Source organism: Melanotaenia boesemani, chromosome 17 (genome assembly GCF_017639745.1).
Source record: "Melanotaenia boesemani isolate fMelBoe1 chromosome 17, fMelBoe1.pri, whole genome shotgun sequence".
NCBI lineage: Eukaryota > Metazoa > Chordata > Actinopteri > Atheriniformes > Melanotaeniidae > Melanotaenia > Melanotaenia boesemani.
Window position 1 is genome coordinate 29,123,766 of NC_055698.1, and position 22,978 is coordinate 29,146,743.

The 22,978-nt window shown below is 39.3% G+C and overlaps 1 protein-coding gene and 1 long non-coding RNA gene across 5 annotated transcripts in view; both read left to right on the top strand.

Annotated features, from left to right (window-relative positions):
- The first annotated feature begins 3,659 nt into the window (after positions 1-3,659).
- On the top strand, positions 3,660-5,873 carry LOC121656650. The gene is made up of 3 exons (XR_006013436.1): positions 3,660-3,777; positions 4,285-4,338; positions 5,553-5,873. It is a non-coding gene; the product is annotated as an uncharacterized LOC121656650 (long non-coding RNA).
- Positions 5,874-19,101: 13,228 nt separating this feature from the next.
- col11a2 (collagen, type XI, alpha 2) overlaps positions 19,102-22,978 on the top strand; it is a 47,030-nt gene continuing 43,153 nt past the window's right edge. For 2 of the 4 annotated variants that reach the window (XM_042011680.1, XM_042011682.1), the window contains exon 1: positions 19,102-19,587. In XM_042011680.1, the coding sequence (XP_041867614.1) occupies positions 19,470-19,587 (118 nt within the window). In that variant the 5' untranslated portion in view covers positions 19,102-19,469. The remainder of the gene's footprint in view (positions 19,588-22,978) is intronic. The other 2 variants (XM_042011681.1, XM_042011683.1) reach the window with 2 other exon arrangements.

Consider the following 22,978-nt stretch of genomic DNA (forward strand, 5'->3'; position numbering starts at 1 on the left):
CCTTTTGTCCAGTCAGCTTTGCCAGCCATGGTCTGCTGTTGCTCCACCTCCATCCTTGATTAGAGCTGCTGGTGGTGAAATTGCCCAGTCTTGCTTCCTTACCAATTTAACACACCTTGACTAATAAGAAGCAACAGAGCTGAGATCAGAGCATTCTTTCTAGTTAGTTCATCCTACATTAGTGGCTTTGTTTCCTCTGCTGCATATTTAGGTTCTGTTGTAGAGATGAGGGTGTGATATTTTATCCATCTACTTTAGAGATGCTTTTTAACTCTTTCTGCACCTCTCCTCCTACCTCTTTATCCCCTCCCTCATGACTGGCATTGAATCCTAATAAGTCCATCCTCCTCACAACTTTTAAACTGCTTTACCGGTTATGTTTCTCCGGTTTGGTTGAGATGCTTGCTATAACAATCTCCACAGGCCTCCTATATGTTTATGTTTTGCATAGAAAACTTACTAGATCTAATAGTTGTTCTCACAGGGTAGTGATAGCTATGCAGCTAATGTGCTAATGATAATTATGTGCAAAGAATACCAGAAGGAGGCTGAACATTACTTGACATGTTGCAGATATCTGGGCCAAATGTGCCACTGTGGAAGTGGCTAGTGTAGTACCGGCAGCTGCCACCAGAGGGAGCTGACACAATGAGCGCTCTGTTGAGGACCTGAAGGCAGTAAAGCCAAGTCAGCAGCAGCACCACAATTAGAGATGAACCTATAAACCTCTCAGATTAGTAACTTTAAATGCTCATTTTTTTATTGGGACGCTCATTGATTTATGTTCAGATGTTTGAAAGTGTAAGATTTAAAAACAAGATTTCCATGAGGTGAAAGAAACAGTTTTTACTTTAAATTGTAGAGTTTAAATAGTTTTCTCTTTAGCATTGAGAACATGATTAGATTTTACAGCATCTTTAGTTTTTTGTAATGTTCCTTAATTTAATTATTTATTGTATTCGGCCACTTTGTGTCTTAAACTCTCAGCGGCCTGAGTACCTTTAACTGTATTTTGTCTGGCTTCTTAACCTTTCACATAACCCTTGGCGTCCTCTAAGTTTGGCATCTACTCTGTCTCTCCCATCCTTTCCAATCACATCTTTCTCTTGATTTCTCTTTCTTAAACTTTCTATCTTCCTTTCTATCATTTAACACGCTGCATTGTGTCAAATTTTCAACATCTTCACCACCTTTCCTGCCCTCCCCTCTCTCTCCCAGTCTCCTGGTTATAATTCTTCCTCTCCTTTCCTCCCTGTATTCCCTCCCCTCCATCGTGGTATGTGGGGCTGAGCCCTGCAGAAAGACACCTTTATACCAGGGGTCAAATTCCTCTTAATTTCTGTTTCAGAAATGTCACTTTTCACCAGGTGAATGTTATTGCTGTGCACTGAATAAACGAGCCGTGTTTGAAGTCACTTGCCAGCAGTGGTTTGGTGGATCCTGTGTTGTAGAGGTACCCCACACACTCCAATGCACACTGTGTACACGCACACACCTGCATAAGACGGAGCCTAACTGATGCTGTGTATTCTTCAGACAGGGTGAGATATCAGGTGTGTTTTCTGGTCACTGTACCTTTCTGTTCTGTTTAGTATCCCACACAGTAAAACAGATAAAATCCTCCTCTGAACACAGGAGGTCAAGCTTTTACACATTTGCTGCATAATTTGTTTGGTTTTTTATGCATTTCTTGGCCACATTTGCAACGTCCAAACAGTAAAAATAAGCTGCTGTATGAATAATTACTATGGCTTCTAATAGTTAGCTTTTCTCAAAATTCACCCAAAATACAGAAGCGGATTAAAAAGTTTTAAAATATCTGTGGTAAGAGTTTAAGCTGTAGATTAAAACTGCCCTCTGTTTACAGCCTGTAGTGTTTACTGTAATAAAATTAAATGATAAAATTATCACATTTACTTGTAAAACAATTTTATATCTGTTGGTAACATTATACAGTCTATGAAGTATATATTTTTTATGCTCGTGTCTTTATTTGTTGCCTCTCTTATGCCATAGAAAAGCAAACATTTAGGGACTTTTTTCAGCTTGTTGCATTACGAAGGTCCAGATTGGTGGGATGGGAAGAAACCTTGGAATGACTGGTGGCAGCGTTTAGGAAAGCCAAATTACTGGTCAGCCACTGTCCCCATGTTCTTTCAGCTGTAATCATATGCTAGGTTTTTGGGTATACACAGACCAAATCTGAGCCAGTCTACATTTAAATGATTGAGAGTGCTGTCTGAGCAGAGCTAAATGTGGGGGAAACACAAAATGTATAATTCTGCCTCTGAAGATTGGTTTTTGTAATCAACATGGCAGACAGACGAAGAATCAGAGGTAGACTGTGTGTTTATGCCACTTGTAACTGGGGATGCTGACTCATAAAAAGTGCATGTGAAACTTGGAAAGAGCTGTGATGAAATTCAGATTTTATAGAACATGTGGAGGGTTTGTCATGATCTAAAGTCACAAGTAGTCCTGCTGCTTTAAACACATCATCTGTTTTTTTTTTCTCTTTATTTTCAGGTAACTGATTATCCTCTATAACAGTGTTTCCCAAATGAGGTTGCGTGTACCCCTTGGACACTCCAGGGGCTAAGTTAGAAAATAAAAAAGGGGATGACTTTAATATCTCTTTGTACTTAATAGATCTGACTTCAGATTGAATTTTGAAGTGAGGGCGTTCAGGTGGTCAGGCTTGGAAACCTTTAAAAACCTGTAATGGTGCATTTTTATATCAAATGTTGTTAGACCCAGTTGGGGAGCCTCGAGTGAAGCAGGGGTTAAACGTGTTGAAAAATCTAAAGATTCCAATAGTTGCTATGGTAACACACTGAGGTGGGAAATTTAAGAACAGCAAGTTGTAAAACAGGTTCTCTGTGATGATGGATAAGATAAAGAGGATCTATTGTACTGTTTGACTTACTACAATCAAACCATGGTGCAGTTCCAGTTCCTAAGTGATGATAATGTACCAGCAGCACTGCATCAGAAATGTTATCTACATCATTAAGGATCCACATCGCCCATCCCATCACATCTTCTACCTACTGCCTTTTTATTTTATTTTATTTATTTATTTAACCTTTATTTAACCAGGTAAAAATGTTTGAGAACCAGTTCTCATTTGCAAACATGACCTGGCCAAGAGGCCCCGGGAGGAATAAATAACATGTATACATACAAACATACAACTGTGCATACACAAGAACCACAATACAAAAAATACACCTAACAAAGCAGAGCAAATACAAATATATAAAAATGAAAGGGGGAAGGGAGTAGGTTTCAGTATGTGGGACAGATCTATGTGAAAAGATAAGCATAAGTGAGAGTCAGCATCGTCAGCAGGAACAAGTTGACAATAATCTCTGTCTAAACAAAGAAACAGATATCAGAGATGGAAGTTTAAGAGTGTTCTGCAGTGTGTTCCAGTCATTTGCAGTGGAAAAGTGGAAGGCGTTACGGCCGAAAACAGTGGAAGTTTTGGGAGTAATGAGCTTAATAAATTCAGATGACCTGGTGTGATGAGTGCTGTGAGCGGAGTGGAGAAGAGATGACAGATAGAAAGGTGTCTTGTGCAAGATTGACTTGTAAATGAAAAGAAACCAATGATGGAGTCGCCGGGTGTGACTTCAGTGAGAGGATGCACAAGCATTCACTGTACAACCTCTTGATTTCAGCTTAATGAGCCAGCTGGTCGTGTGCGTGGGACGGCGAACATGAGAGAACCCAAGTGTGTCAGTGAGGGGAAATCTGCATACAGGCAGGAAGAAGGTGATGAAGATGGGAAGACAGAAAAGGAAGAGGGAGGGTATTATTTTCTTTCTGCAGCCTCGCAGTTCTTTATGCTGCCGCCTCAACATGTGAATGTTTTGTTCGTTCAGCAAAGGCCCGGATGGGACTGAGCTGCAGGCAGAGATGAAAAGCTCTTTGATGTTTTTCAAAGCACTGACAGACTGGATTGAGCTCATGACCATAACAGTTCAGATTGTTTTTATTGCTGGTTTTCCCTGACCTCATTAAGTGGCTGCAGTGTCTGTGTACAAATACCGCATATCTGTATGTTCAGCCACTTGTTTTGGAAATTAGTCATTTGTTTTTCTTTTTTTGATCTCTAGTGCTTCCAACCACACAGGGTCCTGATTGGTTCTCATCCTCCTCTTCACTCCTTCCACTTTTATCTATTTTAAACAACTTGTTTGTGTTCAGTTTTCAGATTTTTATTTATTTTTTATCTTGTGGTTTTTGAGTGTCAGGAATTTATTTCTTTTCTTTTAACAGTTTGACAGAATCTCTTGGAAGCTGTTCATCACCATGCAGCTCCAGCTGGAGCAGGTGAGGGTCAAAGGCCGATCAGAGGCACCTCAATAAAGTCTGTAATGATGGGCATGTTATCTTGCACCTTTTCCACCCAAGCACCTGTTTCAGAATCAGCTTTGTACAGTAAAGAGCATTTTACAGTACAAGGAATTTCTCACGGTGACAGGTGCAACAGCAAAATTAAAAAGGGCACTAGATAAAAAAAAAAAGGTAGTGATGTACAGTTTTAATATAAATGCAATAGAATAAGGAAAAAGAGTTTGGGAATTAACCTGCCAACTACACAGTGATATGCTGACTTCTGTGTACAATCTGCTTTTACTCAGACTGAACAGAAACTGCCTAGTTTGAGGTTCTCAGCTCACTTGAAGTATTCTGATTTAATCAAGCCTCTTTTCCACTTGTACCTATTCGACTCAGCTCAATTTAACTTGGTTTAGGTCATTTTCCATTACAACTGAGTGGGAGCTCAATGTGGGAGGGGTCATCATAGCAAGGCGGCCTGAAAGTCCTGTGACATCATATGTATGTGACACAAACACGACACAACAATCAGTGGCTTTTCAACAGACTCGAGCTTAAAGAAGAAAGTCAGACGATGAGGAAAAACATGCTGGAAAAGTCCAGGAGAGTTTGATGATGTTCTTGTAATCACTCTCATGGCTCATCCTGTGACATCACCCTCTGGCCAATCAGTGGCCAGCAGCCAGTAGACGTCATATTTTCAGCTCGACTCGGTTGGAGCTCCGGCTGTGTAGGTGCTGCTACCTAATGGAAACACTAAAATCCAAGTAGATCCAAAGAGGTACTAATGAAAAAGGGCTGTAAATTAGTCCAGCTTTAATGAACTTTTGCACTTTTATCCGTACTACACCATAGTTGCTAAAATGATCCGCATTTAGTTTCATTCTAAAACTGAACTGGTTTAAAATCTGGGAGCACATTCTGCTTTTAATTATTGTAATCTGCACGGACAGTTGTTGTTTGTAGAGTTAGAAATTGTTCAGGGAACGGCAGGTGTGTAAAAGTTAGTGATAACTATGCTTAAAAGTCCAATCAGGTGTAACACTGATGGGAAAAATGGATAGTAGGTTTGTTTCTGCATGCTAAATCTAACTTTGTTTACTAGTTCTGCGTCCTTCAACCTGTTGAGCCTCTCCTCCTTCCTCAGCGCACTCTTCTTCTCCTCCGTCATATCTTTCTTCCCCACCATCTTTCTCATATCCCAGGTTTCTCTCCTCTCTACTACTGTACCCAGAGCGAGGGCCCTGGTCTCAGCAGCTTCCTGTCTCACAAAAGACCCCTCTGTTTCCCCCCTCTGAGCTTCCTTTGCTGCCACCCCACCCCCTTCCTCAACACCCCTGTGGTACATTCCCTCCCTCTCCCATGGTGCATTCCTTATTGACCTCGGCCTGCTGAGGAGTCCCTCTGTCAGCGGGCTCTGTGAGAGAACTGAGCCTTCTCTGAACTGTGGAAGCACTCGTTCGGTTTTCCTTTCAACTCCAATCCATCTGTAGAGTTTCTCTCCACATATGGGTTGAGTAGTTAAAGTTCGGCAGCACCTTCAGAAAATAGAATAAAATATTTTTCTTATGTTTGTGGCCAAAAATGTTCAAATATTAAATCAGAAATTTCCCACTTATCTGATTATCCTAAAAAGTTCAAAATCTGTTGGATAACTGACATTTTAGAAATCAATACTTAAATTTATAGAATAGAACTACACAGCAAAAAAAACTAAATAGTTCAATTAAATTTACTTGATCCTAAAATAAAGTCCGCAATTTTACAATATGGAACACAAGTGAGTTGATTTTCTCAGGATTCTGTGTTAATAAGCAACATTTTCTTTATACTTAGACCCAAATATAGATTTTTACTGCTAATTTGCAATAACTGAACGTTCGGTACATTAATGACACAGTTTCAATGATCATTTGTGATGTGCTGAAGAAATAAAATGGAATATATGAGAACTTGTCTTGTTTCAGTGCTTTTTTATTTGGATCCCACAGTGTGCATTATTCTAACTTTACTAATTATCACTTAGCAAATAATAAATTAACCAGGCAGGGATGATAGATTATTATTGCCACAATCACCTGAAACATGTTACAGCTGAAGGTAAGAAAAAAGCTCTAAAACAAAAACCAAATGATGTGTTAAAGTTGAGATGTTAGACGAGTAGTTCTGGTTTAGTTAAATAAAACAAACAGACATACAGTTTTATGTCTGGATGAAAAAGTATTTTGAAACAAACTTTTTTTAGTGTAGCATGTTTGTTTATTTCTGACCTGTAACTGTTTAACCCATCCCACAAATGTGTTTGTTCATGTCTAAATTACAAATAAAATAAGACAGAATACATTGATGAGATATTTTAATGGGGATTTTAGATTTGTTTTGGAAGTAACAAGACAACAATTCAAATGGAAACCCTGAAATTTAGTTTTAATAATGTATGTATTTATTTTGACTTTGATGCCAGCAGCATGTTTCAAAGACGTGTTGCATCAAAATCATTGAGAATAAAGAAGATGTAAAAAAATTTTGATCTTAAAAAAAGTGTTTCGCTGATAAACAGATTTATGCCTTTTAGTAAAGTTCTGTCTTTTCATGACGCTCCAGATGCTTTCAGTTAGTTTGATGTTTGAACTCATTTTCAGAGACATGAAACTTTCAGAATCTGGTTTCTTGTTGAAATAAGCAAAACCTTCCCTGAAAAAGTTATTTCTGGATGGCAGCACAATGTTGATCCAAAATATGTATATATAGTTACTGATGAATTAACTGAATTAACTTTATTAAGTGTTGTGCTTATTAAATTAAAAATTATTATGTATTTTAAAATTTTAAAACTTCTGATTGGGTATAAATCTTTGCACCACTTTTAATCATACTTTCCATATTTAATCCAACTCTTTTGGTTGTATTTATTCTGCTTACAGCATCCAGTTTCACAGGTAACCTGCAGGTGGGCGTTCATTAGTTAAAATCACCTGATTCAGAAGTTTAACTAAGGCTAGTTACAGGATTGTGTTTTAAATGTAAATTATGTTGTTTTAGGATGGAATTAGGAGAGGATCAATTTATCCCTGAGGTGGGGCAATTTGAGCCACAAGACAATTTTTTTTTTTTTTTTTTTTTTTTATTTATTTTTTTAAGAGGTCATATATTTTTAAATGTTGAATATTGACTTGTTGTAATTTTCACTGACAGGAGACATCCTGAAATAATGGCAGATGTTTATTATTATTATTATTATTATTGTTATTATTATTATTATTCCTTGCCTAGAGAACGGTTAATGTAAGAAAAGGCTCAACTTATCCTAGTCTCCCACAGTTCTTTATTAAATCTACATGACAATTATGCAAGAGAAACTAAATAAAGTTTGGAAGCACAGCATAATTTTTAAAGCTTTTTAGGATGTTAATTGTAAATAATCATTTGTTTCTGCATGAGTTTTAGGTGCATTGTTGACACCTCTTATCTTTACAACCAGCAGGCAGTAAGCTCAGCAGAAAAAAGACCTTAACTTTTCTTCTGCTGTTCTGGCTCAGATCTTTGTAATGTCAGGTACAGCAAGGTGTCACTTCAACGACAAACTGACCCACCTGCCCTTCACCTCGACCTCGCAGTGTCCACTGATGAGTCCGGGTTACAGCCGGGCTTCGCTGCCCTCTGTCCCTTCATCATTCAACCAGCTGAATACTTGTGATGCTTCACATTCTTGGTGCTTCTCCTCTTTCATCCTTTACTATGAAGAAAACCACAACGTAAGCTTGTTCATTCCTAATCGTCTTCTAAAAATGCTCTCCTGTCCAAGTAGAGTCAATGAAGGAGTCTTTCTTTACTCAGCCAAGTCATTTAACAGGAGACTGCAGTGTGTAGTAGAGGATGTATCAAACCTCAATGTTGTTTCTGGTCAAGTCCCTCTAGATTAACTTGCGTTAGTGTTTCTTTGATATTTACAAAAGCTGGGATCTGGAATTTAAACTAGAATGTTGGGAGTTTCCAGGATTAGGACGGTCTGCCTGTTGCTTTTACTGTCTGCTTCAGATCTGAGTTTTACTGGTTTTTCTTTTGAGCAGCAAAATGATCAGTTCAAATAAAGTGTTTATTAATATTGATCTAATAAGGAAATCACTGTTATTCTTTCATTTCTGCTGAGAGGCATTTTTATTGTTCCAGGTTTTAGTCTTGTTGGCCAGATGTGGGTTGAGCTGTTAAACAGTCTTGAATCTAAAAGTGATTCTACTTTTATGGACTAAAGACATGTCAGAGTGTTACTCTTTAATGTGGTTATGGAGCAGGTGAAGGAGGAGAAAACTATGGGGCTTTTTTTTTTTTTTTATTTTTACCTCAAAGTCATGATTACTTTAGTTTACTCAACTTTTATCACCATATTCTGCTTTAGAAAATGTAATGTTAGCAAGATCCAGATGCCTGGTCAGATTTTGTTTAGATAATCTTCCAGTTGAAAACAATGTCATATGTTGGTAGTATTGGCGTCATACCTGTACAGAAGATGTACGTTTCATTAATAGTTTAGTCAGAACCACTTTCATGAAAAAGATCATGACAAACATGTGCACTTTGGTGGCATAGTTCTGTTCTTGGACCTGTCTGCCCTTCCATGTACCAGGGGCAGAGGGGAGAGGCAGGGAGAGCTGGAAAAAAACAGACTACAGAGGAGTTTAGTATCAATGGCAGTCCTTCCAGCCTCCTTACACAGATTTGTGGATTCTTTTGAAAGTATAAACTCTTATATGTGAGATTCAGAAATGGTTATTTTGGTTGCATGACTCATCATTTTTAAAAGGAGGAGATGGGATGGAGGAGGGTTGCAAAGAAGCTTGCAAAGGAAATTAAATACGACATATTGAATGGAAAAATCTCTTGGATTTACCAATCTAATGAACAGATGAGAATCACCTGATCGGGCCCGGTGTTGAACTCAGATCCTTCTTTTTTCTACACCTGCTTTATCATGTTTGGGGTAAACAGAGCTGGACCCTGTCATCAGTCCATCACAGGCCAATCCAGAGACAAGTGGTCAATTTGTAAGCCTCAGTGGGTGGAATGATCATCCTGTAGCCCAAGGGTTGCCGGTTCGATCCCGACCCGGTCGAGTTCATGTCTAGGTGTCCCTGAGCAAGACACCGAACCCCTAATTGCTCCTGATGGGTCGTGGTTAGCGCCTTTCATCGCAGCTTCCGCCATCAGGGTGTGAATGTGTGTGTAAATGGGTGAATGTGACGTACATGTAAAGGGCTTTGGATAAAAGCGCTATATAGGTACAGACCATTGACCATGAGGAAACCATATACCATATATAACCCACAGAGAACCTACACATGCACAAGAACGTGCAAAACGCCACAAAGAAAGGTTCCAACTTAGACTCAAACCAGGAGCATTTTTACTGTTTAGGGAACAACGATAACCACCACACTATCATGCTCCTCTGAGCTCCATTATATACTGAATATGTGAGCTAATCTTTATGATGAAAGTACACATACAAAAATTAAAGCGGAGTTTACATCAAACTGGTTCCAGTACCCATTCAGATTTTAAATCGGTTACTTCTATTTTGGCTACCAAAGCTCAGGTTCCAGCACCAAAACATTGGAGTTGTGCTGGAAACAGAGAGTAATACAGAAGTATGCAATAATCCAGGGTTTTAATCCAAGGAACAAGGTTAATGAACACAGACTAGGACGAAGCGAAAACAACAACAACCTGGCAATGAGCAACAGAAACTAAGGTTTATAAAAACAGAGGACAACTAACAGAGAACAGGTGAAGCGAATGTGATAATTGAATTAGGTGAGCTTTATCAGGAGCAATGAGCTCAGGACAAACAACGGTGTGACTACAATTAGACAAGAAACCAAAACACAAAAGACTCAGGAAAAAAGAAGCTATAAGGAACATAAATAACACTGAGACAAAGACCATAAACTATGACATCTGCTGGTGCAGAACAAAGAACCTCTCATGTCAGGAGCTGGGCGTTACAGAGACCAGCCAGACCAGCTAAACATTAAAATTAGTATGTGTAAAAAGTAGAGCAGAGCAATGTCTAATCTGTTTAATTAGAGAACAAGTAAAAATTTGTTCTGCAGCAAGGATGTGAGGTCAAAGCAGCAGAGGATGAACATGAGATCAGTGTCTTCCTCATTATCCAAGTAGCTGCTGCCCAATATGCTGCTTTCATAACCAGCTGGACCATGGCGACCTGTAAAATAACGACATACTGGGCTTTAGTGAAAGAATGTCCTTTAACCCAGTCCATGGTTGCTATTAGTTCTACTGTAGTTTCTAACAAATAAGAAGAAAATTATAAAGTTAATAAAACAAGTTCCAAAATCAGGTGTCCAGAATGTTAGTCCTGGGAGTTATTCCACCACCAGCCCTCCAACCTTCTTAGCAAGACTTTGTGCCTTTTTAAAAAATATATATAAACAGTCATATTTTGTATGTCAGAATAGCTCATTTGGGTTGTAACTGTGGGAACAGACATGCAGTCGAAATGGTTGTTAAGGTTGGATAATTTATTGGTATTTTTGGAAGAAAAGACTAAAGATGGATTTTTGGAGATCTGGTCATGTAAGTGTTAGTTTGAATACCACATAACTGCAGCATCCACAGCCTGTTTGTTTGCTCTATTTTTCCTGGAAGGGAAATTCTTCTCTTTGTTGTGTCAAGGGTGTAAAAATAAAAAGAATTATATTTAGGTAAAATATTATTTCATGTATCATAAAACAGTGCAACTAATGTATTTTTATTCCACAGGAAATTCACCTTTTGACCTGAGGTGCTCTAAATGTTACTGAAGAGCTTCTGTCTGCTCACTAACAGCTGTTGAGGTGACTTCACTCGTGGAAAAACTTTAGATTTTGGACAAATATGCCATTGTGTCAAAGTCCCCATGTTCCACCCTGGGTTTTACTCTATAGGTCAGTCAGAGATCCATCCATCCATCCACCTTCTCCCTCCACACCTCCGTTTTATTCTGGAATCTCCATGTGTAAATACCTTTTGATCCCTCCCCTCTTGCTTTTGCTCTCTCCCCTCTCCTTACCCCTATCCAGACTCTCCATCTTCATCAATGGCCCTCATTCATTCGCGCTCACCCTCTGCATGCCTGTGTGCCCTCCCCACACCACCACCAACCCTCTGCCCACCCCCCTTCTCTCTATTCATTCCTGTGATTTTTCCTGCCTGTACCTTTCCACGGCCCTAACGTCCCCTCCCTGGCAGCAGTTTCCTCATGTGAGTCCTATCTCTCTCCTCTATCTCTGGCTGAGTTTCATTCCAGGGATTTGGGTATTTAGATGCAGATCTAGATGTGGTTTTCCAAAGCTTAGGCAATATTCATGCATTTATAAAGAAAAAAAGTGGATTGCATTACATGTGGGCATATTTCTGTCAGTTCCATGTAATCAGTGTTGTTAGATATTGATCTTTTTCTGCTACTGCCTCCATGTTGGACAATGTGGCTTTTAGTAAGGTGAATTTATGTTTCTGACAGATTATTGTTCTATATGAAACCTAATCCACCTTTATATGCTGAAATAACTTACTTTGTGGCTCAGGACAGCATATTTGGTCCCTCTAACTGCCTTTTATTAGTCGGACAATTATAGAACATCTGGGAAAATTACCCTCTAACAGTGAGTAATTGTGCTAAATTGAGCAAATCTTGGAGTTCACCTTCTGCTATATATAAAACTAAGGAAGCTGCCTTCAAACTCCCTTAAAAAGAAATGGCTTTTGTTGAAAGTCAGAAATTATACAGATGCACAGAAGAGAAATAACGAAGAGAAGGGAACACACACATTGTGTTCAGTTTAACAAACATCATCAAAGGCTGTGTTTATTTTAGTAAAATATATGCTGTGCTCATATATACACTTCATCTCACACACGTATACTCAGTTATACATCAGCTTAGGAGCTCATGAACACTCACCCCACACAGAAAAAACACCCTTGCCGTGCCTCCTCCTCCCTTACTCTGCCCCACCATCACCCCTTGTCCTCCCTCCTCCTCCTCCCTCTCCCCTCCTGCCTATTTCGAGGTATGTGGTTAACTGGGTGTGTTAGCTGTCCAGATTCAAGATCATTGACCCATTCTGTGTCTGAATTCCCTTTTTTTTACCTGGCTCAGCACACCTCCTGCAGCTTCACCAATCTGACCCCAGTGTGTATTCATCACACACTCTTTGACCTCACTGTTAATGCCGAGTGTATCAGTCCACTCCCTTTCTCCGTTTCCTCTCAGGCGAGCCCCTGCTCTGATCTATTTTGGTGTGTTGTGGCTAGCAGGGTGTGTGTGCGTTTGTGGCCCTGCCCTGTAAAATACAGACTTTTCAAGGAAGTCAGCAGTATAATATGGCCGCTTTATTGTAATTACAAGGTTCTCCTTTTGGAAATAGCACACAGAGAGAGAGCTGCCCACAGGCACTTGCCGGGTCCATCTCGCTGAGCTGATGCCATCTCTCTCTGCAGACATTCATGTCTCATCTATATATCCAGTCTCCCATGGTTGTGTTGACCCAGATGTTGCCACACCAGGCAGCCGAGTCAGCTGTATAAAAGTCACCCTTTCATATTACAGCCAGTCAAGCACCGGGTTTGACTGACTGGATGGACTGAGAGAATTCAGTTCACTGGGTGGTCACATCTGATGGAGGTTGTCTTCAAGGAAACCTTGCTGGCTTTGGCTTCTCCTACTCCTTTAATATCAGCCCAGCTAATTACAAGGCTTTATTAATTCATATTTAACCAAGGCTGAAGCTTAATTCTATAATTGAAGTTCTTCCTAACCTGCTTCTTCTGGGCTTGACAAATGGAATCACCTGCCTTTAGATGTCGGGATATTTTAGCAGCTTCGCCTCCAAGAAATTCCATAAGTCTGTTTCTAGATGATGAAGTCATGCAGATGTGAATGCATACGTGCAGCCTTTTCTTAGGAATTTTTGGTAGTTCCATTATGTGGGTGCTCAGTTGGTAATGTGGATTTTACTCAGCCAGAGGAAAGGCTGCTTTATGCTGCACTTAGTAAAGGGTGTGGGTTCAGTGGAGGGAACAATAAAACTGCTTTAGCCAAGATTGTAAACCTAAATTCTTTCATTTTACTTTGTACGACAGTAAAATCATAATCAAATATTATGGTTGCTTTTTTAAATGAAATGATGTTTAGATGTTTATAATTCCTTAAAATGGCAAAACCAAAGTCTTTGTGTTCTTTGTCTGTATAAATGTACAGAATTACTTTGTCTTACCAGCAAGTAAACACAGAATCTGAAAACTATTCTGCATCATTACTCAACTCTCCGCTGAATGTTTGTGACTAAACTTCATTATTTTCCTATTTTAAGCTCCACAGATTGTGTTAATGTGTGAAATCTCCAATAAAGATTTTGTTCTCTCTTCCAGATGTGAAAGCTGATTGTACAGGCATTGTGTACAAGGATAAAACATCTGGAACAAGCAGTTAAAAACCAAAAGTTATTTTATTTATTTCAAAGTTGGTTTCTCACAAACAGATGCAGATTATTCTGTAAAAAATGGTCCAGTCTCAAAACAAAAGCTTCTGGTTTGTTGTTTTGTTGTACCATATTTGGGTTTGAACTATGTTCTCGTGATTGACGGTTCATGTCTGCGGTGTGGCACCATTATCCACCTCCTCCTACCCTATTAACATAAAATAGTTGTGAAATATCACCTTTGTTAAATTTTTACTTAATAAAAGATTAAAGGACTTTACAGTTCACAAAGGAAAAGACGGGCATTCATACAGAGCCTTAAAAATGTAATGATTTTTCATTTCTTGACTGTGGCTGACAGTCTCTCACAAAACAAAATACAGAGATATTATCATTTTGATAGGATTTTATAGGCATGTAATGATTTTGTAGCTCATAAAATGTACCAATTTTCACAGTTTTAAGCCTTTAAAACTGCTTTGTTATTTCACTGTGGTGCAATATAATTATTTCCCATTCTGGAGAAAAACTGAGCTGCACATCTGGTGAGCTAACCCGAAAATTACAGTCTGTCTTTTTTATTCCCACATTTGTTCCTGAAATCCAAATGTTGAGCTCCTGACTGAAAATTTAGATGCATAACAAAATAAAGCAAACATGATCACCTGCTCATGCTCAGCTTTTAGTTAAAGATGTTACAGCTGCTATTGATGTCGGAGGAAAGAGGACTGAATGAGAAAAAATACTAAAGCAGATGCATACTTTTTTTTTTTTTTTACCTATATAGTAGTTGAATCCTAAACTCTTATCTAACTAGTTTTCAATCACTGATCCGTTGTTAAGCTGTGGCATTGTGTTGTAGCAAGATCCAAGGTCAGCTTTTAGGCTGGTTCTGTATATTACTTTTACTCTGCATGCAGCTGTAATTAAAGTAACTTCATAAACATGAATCTTAACATAAAACATGACAACTTATGTAGGTTTCCAAAACTTGGCCATGCACAAATAATTACAGATCACACTTCTGACACTTCTGAGAGACATTTAATGTAACTGTGTCTAATAAAAAAGAAGGGATCATCATATTTAATGATCAAAATAGGATTTTTTCATTGCTTTGTCTTAAACATGGATGCAACAAAAGTTCCTGAGTGCTTGAGGCAGTGAATGAAAATTGCACACACACTTCCATGCAAAGTCCAGCACAAACACAAACCACAGATGTCTCTTGGGGTGTCTCTTTTTACAGCCTGTGGCATCCACTTTCAGAGCACAAGGAGGCCAGAACCAAACAGTCTGTCCACAAAAAGAAACACTGTCCTGTGTGTCCAGAAATCCAAAATAAAAACCCAGAGCTGCACACTGAGGGAGCGTTTCCTGGACTTTCTGATGTAGCGCAAATATGGATTCAGAGTAAATAACATCTCAATAAAGATGCATTGTGCACAAATATCTCTCAGGAATTCAAGTAAATGTCATGTTCAGACTGTTTGTTGTTTGTGGATATTGATTTTTTTGTTATTGTTTTTAGCACCAATATTTAGTTTGAAACGGTTTATCTTTGCAATTCTCCAGTTTTCTCTTGACCTCTTCTATCTGGCTTTTTATTCAACTAAGGAACATGTTTCTGGTTTTCTTCTACATTAGTGAACATGAAGTTGAGGATCCTTTTCCCTTTTGGCTTCTGTTTGGTAATATATAGGTACAACTGGCCAGTTCTGTTTTCTTTTTTATCCATGATGGACGCAGCAGCCTAGATGATGGTTTAACAGATGATCACACAGCAGCCGGCCTTTCTCATTCTGTTTATACATCAAAGCTCACCACTGAAGCTTCATATGAATGGGCATCACATTTTTTTCTTTTGGCAGTCTTGCATGTAAACCCATAGACAGCTTATTACCACTGAACAGAAGCTAAAACACTGACAGCAGTCTTCTTAAGAAGCTACAGAGAAACTAAAGGGCAGTCATATGGACAGAAAATGACATGTTCATGTTAAGGGTTCTGGTATGTGTAGTACCATTTTATTGTTTATGTAACATGAAATACAAAAGTAAAATTTTTGTCTCATATTATCTTTTAGTCAGAGTTAAGAAAATAATTCACTTTTGAAAGTTGGACTGTTTAAAGTCTTTTTAAAACAAGGTCTCATCTGCCACCTTTTTCCTGGTCTGTGCTCCTGCCCTGTCCCTCCACAAACAAAGTTTGAGACCCGCCCCTGTCCATCTATACGCCTGCATCCATTTACACAGACATACACTGTATTTACGTTGTACAGACATTTGTTTTCATACTTTTGCTTTTCCCAGTCAGTCTGTTTTTACTGCCCTGATTTTTCTCACATTATTTTCCAATAATTGATTTTAGTGTCACATTCACCGGTATGTTTAGCTACTACAGCGGTTTTAGTGCATTGAGATAAATGTGCAGTTTTTAATGTTTTTGCATGTTCATGTTCAGACTGCTGCTGTGGTTCCTCTTATCTACTCTGCCAATCATGTATTAGTGAGTGTGAGTTTGGACCATGATTAAAATATGTAATGTGTTACAAAGAGAAAAATGCTGCAAATAATTTCTGCCAGCCTCCAGATCCCAGCCAAGAACAAGAAGGTTTGACTCGCTTAATAATGGTGTTAAACAGAAAAGCTGATATTATCTGAAATGTGGATGCAACTCTACTCTGTTCACTGAATATAAATTTACATGTAAATAAGTTTTTAATTTAACCATGATATGACTTTTTTATTTGATTTAAAGTTTATGTTTATTAAAGTGAAACAAAAGAAAGTTATAATGCTCAGAAACAGATTTATAGACTGATTTAGATTTTCTGGGGTCCTGTTTAGGGTATGAAGAACTAATAATCCTGTAATATCCAAGTAAAATAAAAGTACAGTATGTTTTTATTGTGATGAGAGGGACTCTATCTGTTTTGTTACATTTTTCTGTTGCTACTGAGCCTTTAAACAATAAAAGTGAGGGGAGTTATTTAAAAAAAAATACCAACTACAAACACACCCCTCAGAAAAACTCACACAAATGAGGGAAGAATGAGAAGTAGTGAGAAAGGGTGAATGGTATAGAGCATCAGGGGATAATTACACTTAATTACTGCTTTCTGGATGTGATGTCTGCATTCAAAGAAAGTGACTAACCATGGGCTGCATGAAGCAGAAACATTTAAAAGGCAGACAGATGGGCATCCAGAGCTTTGAAAGTGGCATTGAAGATTCTTTTAAGCTTTTACAGCAGGAATGGGTATAAATCCACTTTGAAATTATGAAAGAAATGGATCTTTATTGCTGCTTTTAATACTGGTTTTACTTTTTCAGGCCAGGGGTTTGATATCTGCTCCCTCATAAATGTAGTCAATGACTTGAAAGCTTCCCTTTCATTTGGAACCCATTTATTTTTTTTACTTCACGATGAGATTTAAAAAGCACACACACAATTTTACACGTATGAGGATGGATTATTATAAACACGGGTTAAATATACAATACAATACAATAGCTTCACAGTCATTTTTCAAAAAGCTATAATGTTCACTTTTGTTGACTGAGCTAGTTCTGCTTGAGTGTTTTATTACTGCTTGAGGTAATTATCTTGTTTTTATGTTTTTCCTTTATTTATGGTCCATAAATTGCATAGACCAGCCCTGAAGTGATCAGACTGGGATGTTTTTTCTGTGCAATTTAAACCTGATAACATGTTTTCTCCCAGTTGCAGCACAACATTCTTTATGTCATATTTCTGAGCTGATTTAATTATGCTGCACTGGTGTGGTGGTTGTCACCATCGTCTCACAGCAAGATATTTCCTGGTTTGAACCTCATCTGAGGCCAGAACAGTCTACCACTACAACTATGTTTAGTTGCCTCTTTGGACTCTTTTCATAAGCAGTTAAAAAAAGTTCTTGTTTAAAGAGGCTTTCTGTGAGAATTTTATTGATTTGTATTGCTTAATTATGTCTGAATTACATTTTTATGTTATTGTGTCTTATTGGGTTTCTTTATTGGATATTACAGCTATTAATTTTCTTAATTTTATTATTTTGTGTACAGTGCTTTGTGACTTCATCTGTGAAAGGAGTTTAATAAAGACATTTTACTGGCTTTAATCTCTTCGGTTTGTTATGTCCTCCCTGTGTATGCCTGGGTTCTCTCTGCTCTCCATCCAGAAACATGTATGTTAAGTGAATTGGCATCTCTAAATTCTCCTTATGAATGTGAGTTTGAGGGGTGGGGTTGCTTCTCTTTGTTGTCCCTATGATGGATTTGCAGCCTGTGCAGGATATATTTCTCACCTGATAGCAGCTGAGATTGGCTGTAGAAGAATTCTTGCTTCCTGGCTTGTGTTTAGGTAAGCATTATGCAGAAACCAGTCACCGGTCAGGTTTAAGAGACGACAGGTAAACACGCTGCAACATAAGCAAACAATTCTGGGTGAAGATTCTCTAAGTCTTTTTTTAGTTGATTCATGCCATCCATGAGATGTTAAAATTTTATCTAAATATACAAAAACATGATAAAACCTTCAACACATGACTTACTAGATGAAAGCTTTTTTTCTACAAGTCATCACTTATTTATGTGATCGTGTTTGTTTGTTGTGGAACCTTTTATCTATCTCTCTCTCTCTCTCTCTCTCTCTCTCTCTCTTACAGTCTCAACACCTGAGCTGATACTGCAAACAAGGTTACGTTGGTTTAACCAATCAGAGTGAGAGAACTCGAAGAATTTGTGAAAAGGGGCGTGGTAAATGGCGCGGACAGAAGTGTGATTGGTGAGCTCTGCTTTCACTCAACCCTGCAGCACAGCTCGGTGCGCGGTCCAGCTGTCTCCAGTCCGGTTCTGTTTGGTTTACACATAGGCAGCCACTACATGTGACAGAAAGTCGGTGGTAAAGAAGATAAAGGGATATGCTTTGGAAGCATGTATTAGTAAATTAAGGTTTTTGAGAGAATCAGAAATGAACAAAACATGTTTTACGCTCTGCCTCCAGTGACCAACATCTAACCACGAACTCACATCCGAAAGAAAGACGCCCCTGTTGTATGTGTGTCAGCTGAAATATTTCTATATGCCCATCATTAACACGTTCATTTCGCACGCGCAGACTCACACGCGTGCATCTACGTGCATAGCGAGCAGTATTGCACGCGCACGCCCTCTTTCTCTCTCTTCTCCTGCTTTGCCAGTCACCCTCTCTCACTTCACGCACACACACGCTCTCACTCTCTGCAGGAGAAAGTACAGAAGGGGACAGGAAAAGAGAGAGAAGGGAGAGAGAGCGTGATTCCAGGTCTCTCTCTGCTGCTCTCTCCACTTTGGGTCCTCGTACCCAATCTGACTCAATGGGGCTTTAGCACTAAGGGGTTAAACGTTAAAATAAAAGATATTTATTCACCCCATACCCCTTTTAGTGTTTAGATTTTATGTATTAACACATACATAGGTAACTCATCAAGGAAAGTCTCCGGGACAGAGGTAAAGACGTCTCCAGAGGCGTGCCTTTTTGTCCGCTGCCTCACAGAAGGTTCAGTCGGGCTCCCCTCGTCGGCTGACTTTCTGTGAGAGGATAACATCCCCCGTATCCTACATTTACAGCTGAACCAGGCCGGCACACTACTGCAACACTATGGATATTGGAGATTGTCCCTTGCGGAAGAAACGGAGACCATGGCGCATGGACTTCTCATCCTTCGCTTTGGTTACTGTGGCGCTCGCATTGTGCCAAACCACCGTGGTTCGGGCAGGTAAGACAGTTACTCTTTTTCATTTGATTTTGTATTTTATTATTTTTCATGTAGAGTTATTCATGGCACCCACTATCTGTTGTTTTCTTTTCCAAACGTATTCATTTCGCTCTTGTCTATTTCGATTAGCTTTGTGCGTAATGAGTGTGCGCCTCATCCATTATCGGACAATAGCAAACCTGACGAGCTGTTTTAAATTTTCACTAAAGAAAGTGGAACGTCAAATGTGGGCCTCAGGTATCCAAAAATGTAAATCTCTATAGTATTTGTTGTATAAACCACGTTTAGGCCTAGAAGTTTATGCTTTGTGCACTTCAATCAGTTTCCCAAAGTATCAGAGCGTGAGTGGTCTTTTCACCCTCCAGTGGGACTGAAACATTTTATCGATCATTTTAAAATGAATTAATTAAAAAGTAGTTTTGAGTGTCCGATAATGGAAATGTAGGAAAATATGAGATTTTAGGCGCAATTTCTAGATATCCATTCCACACTAGAAACAAACACACACAAAACCAGTGATCTTTTATGTTTACTAAAAAGTTGCTTCATAAAAATAATTTATGCTTTAACAAATTTGGATGTTGCGCATGTTATAAGGCTATTATCTTTTACTGAAAGATGGGTTCATGAATATACAAAACAGTTTATCTTTTTGAGAAACTACCGCTTCTGTTGACACAACTTCCTCAGATGTTTCTCTCTCTCTCTCTCTCTCTCTCTCTCTCTCTCTCTCTCTCTCTCTCTCTCTCTCTCTCTCTCTCTCTCTGAACGTGCATGCAGCCTGTTGCTGACAGGTGTCATCCCTCCAAATGTTGCGGTCAGACGCTTTTTTTCACATTATACATTTTCATTTCCTTTATTAGATTTTTAGGAATGCTTATAGTTTTGTCAGGTGCTCATCTAACACAGATCTGTGTCTCTCCTTATCCAGAGGGGGGCATGGGGTAGGACGGTGCAAACACCTGTTTAGTCGCCTTTGAGGCAGGCTTGCCCCCTGAATATCCCGCATTAAAATGTATAGCTCGTGTTTGCCACAGAAGGTTGCAGTGTGTGTTTTCTGGGTCGTGGATACAGGCTGCCAGCTGGACCCTGTGAGGTTGGCTTCTTGTTTACCAGCTCAGCCTGTGCACCAGTCAATCCATCACTGCCTCTGGTTTTTCCAAGGAGGAGGGATTTCTGAAGCATTTAATTACCCCTATCTAAAGTTTTTATTCATCAGATTATGTTTGTATTAGGACAGTGGACTTCAATGCAAACAGTTTTGAGGTGATATACATCCTTCTTGTCCCTGCAGAAGACTATGGACAAGAAAATAAACCGACAGTTATTGTAAAATAAGATTTTAGCTACTTTCTTTTCGAGTTTCAAACCCCTTCTTATCTCGATGCTCTCCATAGTTACTCTAACTGGCATTGGAATGATCTGTATGTGTATGTGTATATGTACGCACCGCTGGTTGTCTTTGGGTTATTTTTGACACAGAGGAGCCATTGATTTACCTGAGCCCACATCAACTCACATCTAACTGGACGCTTTGAATAGCGCGCACTTCATGGTTTTCATTTCACGTCTGTAGATCTGTTGGTTTTACTGATGGGCAATGTATCGTTTTTTAAGTGCAAGGGACGTCTCATTGAGACTATGTTCACATATCAATCAGAAAGACCAAAGCAAGTTTAATTTACATCAACTTTTTTTCCTCATTCTTTATAAATTCCAGACACAGGAGTTTATTTTTGTTTTTCCTCCAGGTAGCTCGCAGGAACAGTTGCTGCAGCTTAGATTCTCTTTTTTGCAAATAGCCCTCCTTCTGTGTATTAGTTGGCCACGTTTCCAATTTCAGATTGCACCTTCCCGTCGTGTCCTGTGTGTATTTTGGAGGCGGAAGCCTGAGACATTTTTACATTTTATGAATAGGTTGTTATTTGGCTGAGCACCTTGGTCGCAGGGGTTTGGGAGTGAAAGCTTTTAGTGTCTCCGTGTCTATGTGCGCTTTGTACAGTTCTTATATACGCGCCTGTAAGCTATGGATGTTTTCTCCCAGATGAGGGTGTGGAAATCCATGCCTCATCTGTGTGAATGCGCCTCTGTGCAGTGCAGCGCGTCGGGCGGGTTAAGTTTCTCATCTTAAAGGAGGCTTATAGAGGTGGAGTTTCGTTTTCTAGTAGAAAAAAATATTTAAATCATTCGACCATGTGATAAAGTCAGAGTGACGCATGTGAAACCTTCCAGTTACCTGTAAGCGCGTGTCGTATCTCCGTCCCTTGCGCGCACAGAGCGCTGGAAAGACGCGTACGTTGTGCCTCTGTGTGCGCGCGCAGTGTGGCGCAGCTGCAGATGTGGGAGTAAATTGTCAGACCGCCGCACCCAGGCAGTGAAAGCCAGATTTAGAGAAAAGGCGGTCAGAATCTCACGTTTATTCATTCTTCCCAGGGAAAATATGGTAAAAGGAGGAGGGAAGGATGAGGCACGGGCATCAGTCAGCCAACAGCGGGCGCAGAAAGACATGAAAGCCGGGTTTTGTTCCAAAGAGGAGAAAAGCACAGGGCGATATTTCCTTGACATGGATGTTCCTCATCATAATTTCAGAGCGTCCCCAAAAGGCCAGTCTGTCTTAGTCTGACTAAACACAACGTAACCCTGCTTTCCCTCTTTCTCTCTGTCCCTTACTGCTGGTGAATAGAGCTACTATATGTAGTGACAGAGCGTTTGACTGTATGTGTGGTATTTTTGACAACAGACTCAGGCTGGGGTCTTATCCTTGTCCCTTTGAATTTTTACTCTCTCCTCATCATTTTACCAAGCTCCCCGCGGCTTTAGTGATTCACATCCATCCTCCATCTTTCTTACACAATTTGTAATTTCTTACAAATTTTACAGGTTCAATGCCAAATCCAAATTCTTCCCCTTGGCCTTGTACCATTTGGCACTACCCCTGCATTGTTTATTTATTTATTTATTTATTTAATCTTGGTCTTTTCAGAGGATGCTCTTTTTTTGGAGTAGTTGTTATCTGGCCTTCCAAATGGCCTATCCCCAATCAAATGGCTTGATGACACGTATCTTCTGATTCCCTAAGAAATTAATCATCATACTCAGCAGATGGCAAACAGAAGGGAAGGGCCAGGGCGAAAACTGAGATTGGGTTCAGATGTCTTGTTGTCTGCATTTACATATTTTTCAACAACTATTTAAAATGGTGACTAAGAACATATGAAATTTAAAATGTGCCAGAAAAGTAGTTAACAGTCACAAAAAGAAGTTAGCAGCGGACTCTGAGGCATTTTGCCCTGAGCTGAGCCTCCCAGGTAACCAACGCTTACCTTCTGTATTCAGATATCTGCTCTTGAATACCTGTCTGGATTGATGAAACTCCACCATATAGCTGTAT